At 32.2% G+C, this 6,353-nt stretch overlaps 1 protein-coding gene across 1 annotated transcript; it reads left to right on the plus strand.

Annotated features, from left to right (window-relative positions):
* Positions 1–1,480: 1,480 nt before the first annotated feature.
* On the plus strand, positions 1,481–5,387 carry LOC123899164 (UDP-galactose/UDP-glucose transporter 7). The gene is made up of 8 exons (XM_045950233.1): positions 1,481–1,804; positions 1,887–2,022; positions 2,167–2,272; positions 2,555–2,800; positions 3,391–3,501; positions 3,595–3,753; positions 4,630–4,773; positions 4,974–5,387. Exons 2-8 carry the CDS (start codon positions 1,973–1,975, stop codon positions 5,136–5,138), a joined length of 981 nt encoding a protein of 326 aa, XP_045806189.1. The 5' UTR covers positions 1,481–1,804; positions 1,887–1,972; the 3' UTR covers positions 5,139–5,387.
* The last annotated feature ends 966 nt before the right edge of the window (positions 5,388–6,353 follow it).

A 6,353-nucleotide genomic window follows, 5' to 3' on the forward strand; every position in this document is an offset into this window, starting at 1 on the left:
AAAAGTATTAAACTAATAATATTTTAAGGTCCTAATAATGACATGTTTTGAAAATAAGTAATTTTAAAATAATCAAAAACATATTTAACCCTTCAATTATATACCGATACATTAATAATTGAATAAATTTAAAAAGTGAAAAATTTACTTATACTTCCTCCAATTTTGAGTATAAGCAAAAAACAATTATTTAAGTTCATTGAATAAAAAATGTATCTGAATCATAAAATGGTTCAAATATATGTTTTATTCAATGTAAATTCTTTTTTGCTCACATTGCTTTATTCGATTAACCTTTTTTCCTTAGAAAAATTCCTTATATTTAAAATTGGAGTAATATATGAAAATGGAGTGAGGAAATTACTAGATTAATAAAGAAAGAGTTTAATGAACAGAAAGAGTAAACAAACCTTATACACTCAATCAATAAAAATACTTTAACCTTCCTTGTCATATTAAGAAAGTGGAGTTAAGCGGGGTGACGTAGCGGAAAACATAGTTGTGATTGTTTTTTTTTTTTTGGCACAGGTTGTGATTGGTTGAGTATAACATATTTTATTATTTTTAATTCAACAAATTTACTCTTATAAATTTGAATTTGATTCTCATCGTATATAATTATTTTCATTTAATACTCTTATAAATTTAAATTTATTTCAAGTATAACATATTTAATTAATTTTAGTTCAACTAACTTAGTTATTTTTAATATTCTCTCTCATAATAAATAAGTGCATAAATGAAATTAAACATATAAAACATTTGAAAATTGGTCAACATTTTTTATAAAAAAAACAAAAAAATTCACATATATTTTTGTTAAAAAGTACTCCCTCCGGTTTTTTTATAAGGAACACTTTGAAAAAATTACACAGACCAAGAAAACACATTGTAAATAGTTATCTTCCTTTAATACTCCTATAAATTTAAATGTATTCCTTGAATACCCCTATTTAATCACTCTAATTCCACAAACTTACTTACTTTTAAGATTCTCTTACTAATAAATAGAGACACAAATAAAATTAAACATCTAATACATTTAAATATTGGTCAAAGTTTCTTATATAAAGGACTAAAAAATTTTCACTTTTGTTTCTTATAAAAATGACAGGAGGGAGTATCAAGAGAAAGTATACATGAAAAGTTAATTCAAATCTTAAACACTTGATAGATACAAAATTGGAATTTCTAATAAACTCATTTACTTCCTCCGTCCCAAAATGAGTGAGTAATTTTGACTATATACATTATTCATATATTTTACTTTAACCCTATTTTTCTATTAATAAATAAAAACAAATATTAACATATAAGATGTTGTTGGATCCATCTCGATGAGTATTTTCAAAATATCATATTTTTATACAATTAAAAATATTAATCGTCAAAATTATGCATCGGCATGTGTGACGCAGTCAACTGATTCAGTGACCGAGGAACTATCAAATAAATAAATAAAAAAGGTGAAATAGAGGGCAATGCCAGCCCACAGTGAAGCACGGGACCGGAGTCTCCATCTTGCTCCGATTTTAGGGAACTACCAAACCTTACCTTGCGATGCCGATTCTTTTACGCCACTTGTTTCACAAACCACTCTTTTTACTATCTCTTTTGTTTTTTTATACATTTTTTCTCATCATTATTTTACTACTATACTACACTTCCTCTTTAATTATCTATCCCCTTTTTTCCCAGTTTTCAATTTCACCCTCATCTCTTTCCCATTATATTATATTACTTCAACCTCTTTCTATTTTTTTTTTTATTATTTCTCTTCAAGCATGTAAACGAAACTTTACCGGTATTATCTTCATTTCCATTAATTACACTTGATTCGGTTATACTTACTATTTTTGTTTCACAGATTCAATTTTCATTTTCAGGGTTTCACTTTGGGTTTTATTATTAAATCCTAATTCAAACGGTGTTAATTGGATTTAATCGATCTAGTTTTCCGCATTAATCGGCCATGGAGATCCGTGCCGATGCAGCAACAGAAACTACTTCATTTTCTTCAAGGTTTCATTCTTTCTTAATTATTTACTTTACATTTTCTTAATTCGCTAGAATTTGTAATTAACTGTTAATTGTTAAACTAATTGCTTGATGTTGTAATTGTATGCATGTAATGTAACCGATCATAATGATATTGTTATGATGCAGTTTGATCGCGGCAGTGTCGTATGGATTTGCTTCAATGGCGATGGTTTTTATCAATAAAGCTGTTCTTATGCAATATGCAAATTCAATGACTCTCCTCACTTTGCAGGTATCATGCTATTGCATTGCATGTGTTCAATTCTGACTTAGCAGTATTAATTCTGACGTACGAGTATATTTAGAAAAAAAACAATAAATGTATGTAGTAATTTAAAACGAGATTGTCCACAAGTCGTAGCTCAACCGACTAAAAATGCCGAAATTGTTAGGCCGGATGCCATGACCGGGGTTTGAAATTGCAGGAGTAAAATACTAAATTTAGTGTCAGTCTGTCGGATATGGATATTGATTTATAACATTCATTTATTGCATATTTTTTTGTCTTACTTAGCAACTGGTTACCACCTTGCTGATACACTTTGGTCGAAAAATGGGATACACAAGAGCGAGAGGAGTGGATATGGCAACAGCCAAGCAACTGTTTCCGGTTTCATTTTTCTATAATGCCAATGTTGCATTTGCTTTGGCCAGTTTGAAAGGAGTGAATATCCCAATGTATATTGCAATAAAGAGGCTTACACCGCTTGCGGTACTTATTGCTGGATCTTTCTTGGGAAAGGGGAGACCTACAGTTCAGGTAATAGTTGCTATCATTTTCTTAATTTTTAGTTTGTTAATGGTTTGTATTTGATCTGTCACCATTTTAAGCTAGTTTATGAACGATAAACATCGAAATCTCTTGGTTAGGCTGTGGCCAACAAAGATCAAAGAGGGTTATTAGAAAAAAGTATTTGTAGCTTTTAAAGAGGCAGAAGAGGAATAACCATTTGTAACGGGGTTTTCTTGAGGTTATGAAGTGGTATTTAAGCTAGTAACACACCTTGATCTTCGCGTGGAAACATTAATCCCAAATGGATTCTAAAATCTGTGGAAGGGACAGAGCCCTTATACTACAACAGTGACCACTGACCAGTATAAAAATGTTATGTTAATTTGATTGGGTGCTTACCAAAACAATTGGTAGGATTTTGATTAATTCCCTCTGTTAAGCTGACGAAAAAGCTTTTATTTCCTGTTATCTTTATGAATTTCTGGTAGAACAACAATTACAAATCTCAATCTAAACTACAATTGTATTTATTTAGTGGGCTGTAGTTTTGATTTCACTACCAATTTTAGTAGAGTTTACACTCAATAGAACTGATGTTTCTTTATGTCAAATATCAGGTGACTCTCTCAGTGATATTGACTGCTGCTGGAGTTCTCATAGCGGCCCTTGGAGATTTTTCCTTTGACCTTTTTGGGTATAGCATGGCTTTCATTTCTGTTTTCTTCCAGGTAATACGCTGATGTTTTGTTCTCCATAATCCTTTAAATGGAGTGACTATAATTATACATGCTTTTCTCAGTGTTATCTACTCTCCTATGCAGACCATGTACCTTGTGCTGGTGGAAAAATCTGGTGCTGAGAATGGACTTTCATCAGTGGAAATCATGTTCTACAACAGTTTTTTATCTCTTCCATTTTTGATGTTTCTTATTATAGCCACAGGGGAATTCCCAGATTCTTTATCTGTATTATTTGCAAAGGTCATACTCTTAACCTGTTTCTTGGTATTGAAATTGATTCGTAGCTACCATTGTTTGAATTTTGGCATTTTCTGTCTTTAGATCTATATAATCCGGTAAATACAACACTTCCAAAAGGAAGTGCTAAAAGTCTCAATCATAGTATGATTTTGATCTAGTTATCCCCAACAGTAAATGTTAATTGCTTATTTGTTTCCTTGTGATCGTCTTTCTGAGTTGTTGGATAATTCAAGGGGAATCATCAATTATGTCAGCACCACTCCTCCCCTTCTCAGTCTGATAATGCCCATTGAGAAGTTTTATGCTAGTTTTCTACTTATTTGTTCACTCTTGGATATTTTCTCAAAATAACACCTACCTGTTGGGGGAGGAGGGAGGGGGGATTGAGGTTTGGAGTGAATTCAAGTTTGTGGGAAACTAGGGATTAGGCATGAAACACAACTTGGTGAAAGAAAATAGGGATAAGTTATGTTACTGTGAAATCACTTGATGTGTGGTGGAAACCAAGTTACAGACATCTGGTGGGAGCAACTTTATTTTGGCATGATAAGACACGTCTTATACAGTAACAGAACACATTGTGTATAATCTATAATAAATTAGATGCTCCATAATCATAGATTAACTTTCAGATCAATGGATAGTTTATTCAGTTTTAAATTATATCCTTGGCCAAGTGTATTTCTCAAGTGAGAATAAATCAAAGATTGTATAAACTTTGTTGTGATGATTGATATCTGAAACCATAGCTTGCAACATATTTTTGAAAGACTAAAAGTTCGCATATATCTGATTATGTGACATGGCTGTGTCATTATTTTAGTTATATGTTGACGTGAAAGCTAATATCTGACTTCTTTTTTTTTTCCTTCACAGAGTTATTCTTTTTCATTTTTGGTGATCCTTATTCTTTCATTGGTGATGGGCATTGTTCTCAACTTCACCATGTTCTTGTGCACTATTGTTAATTCTGCTTTAACTACAACTATTGTGGGCGTTCTTAAAGGAGTTGGTTCCACGGTAAGCTAGGAGTGATCTTGTTTTTGCCATACAATTTCTGTCAAAGCAAAAAACAAAAAAAAAAAAACTTAATTTGGAATAGTTGTCCTGGCACGTAATATTGATGCATAGCCATTATCCATCTTTTGTTTGTATTTTATGTTGCATACTTGCATTACATTAAACTCAAACACTAAGTCTGTTTCTTATTGTTTCTTCAGACCTTCGGTTTCTTCTTACTTGGTGGTGTTCAAGTCCATGCTTTGAATGTGACCGGCTTGGTTATCAATACAGCGGGTGGTGTGTGGTATTCATATGCTAAATACCAGCAGAAAAAGAGCAAAACAGTGAAGCTAGTTACAGATGTGGAGGCTCATCGTAAATAGAAGTGGTATTGATGACTTACAGTGAAAACTAACAGTTGCATAAATGTTTCTTTTTCTATAATTTGATTTACTAGTTGTACGAATGTATTTGTAGTTCTCTCTCTCTCTCTCTCTCTCATCATTTTACAGTAAACACAGAATCACATAGTTTGGAGCCCCAGAGGTAGTAATACTGACACGGTGTTCAGAATTCAATAAAATGATTGTACTTCTGTTGTGCAAATACAGCAGAACATCAGATTGGGACATTATGGGTGGTGTCTTTTTTATTATTTGCGCTGTTATCTTGACCCAGGAAGTTGAATTGTTCAATGGTTTGTGGTAAAACATGGTACTAACAACTAGCAAGAATGCATCTTTATTCAAATTGTCCAACTTGTAGTTGTAAATATGTGATCACCCTGCCCCGGCCCCTCCCATTTCAATTTTGACAATTATTAGTGTTTTTTGGTTTGTGATTTTTAATGCTTATTCTGATACATGGGAACCCTTAGTAATCACTCTCATTGAGTAAATTAATTTCATGCGGGTTCCATCATTTCATGAAACTTATTTTTCAAAATGGTGGAAACTAGCTACAAGGATTTCACTATAACTGAAATGTGTTAAAAAAGTGTTCCAGAACATTACACCTGCTCAACTACATGACAATTATATCTTGATGTGTTTTGATGGTACTGTGTGCGCGTGCGCGCATAGAATGGCAAAAGTTGAACGTTTGATGTCATGTCATCAGTATAACTTGGTCTTGATTTTTTACACTAGTGATTACGGGTTGTGTAATCTTGAAATACAAAATTTGTTTAGACAAAATTATCACTTCATCAAGGTTGTTCTTGTTCATAAGATTAGTTTGATCCCAGAATCAAACAACATGCCTAAAACCTCCGTTCAGTAAAGATTTATGATACATGTATACGATGTACTCAATGTGTCCGAGCCTGTTCCACAGATGTATTAGAAATAATGATACCTTGATTAGTATACTGTCATTGAGGAACTTTTGCATCATGAGAGCAATCCTTTTATACAATCTGAATATGTTGGAGAGATATTAGACATGTTTTTAGTCGATCACTAAAAAGGGATGGATTAGTTTGACAGCAAAAAAAAGATGGGTGAATTGGTTCTAATGTGCACAAGGGATTAAAAATTCGAACAAAATACATTTCTTATATTTTCGAACAGAAGGAGTATTAATTAACTAAACATCCA

Source organism: Trifolium pratense, linkage group LG7, assembly GCF_020283565.1.
Source record: "Trifolium pratense cultivar HEN17-A07 linkage group LG7, ARS_RC_1.1, whole genome shotgun sequence".
NCBI lineage: Eukaryota > Viridiplantae > Streptophyta > Magnoliopsida > Fabales > Fabaceae > Trifolium > Trifolium pratense.

Bases quoted from the DNA above. Each gene is read 5' to 3' on its own strand.
- LOC123899164 (XM_045950233.1), top strand. From the start codon at position 1,973: ATGGAGATCCGTGCCGATGCAGCAACAGAAACTACTTCATTTTCTTCA. The intron at 2,023-2,166 runs GTTTCATTCTTT...GTTATGATGCAG, and splicing joins ACTACTTCATTTTCTTCAAG to TTTGATCGCGGCAGTGTCGT. The intron at 2,801-3,390 runs GTAATAGTTGCT...GTCAAATATCAG, and splicing joins AGGGGAGACCTACAGTTCAG to GTGACTCTCTCAGTGATATT.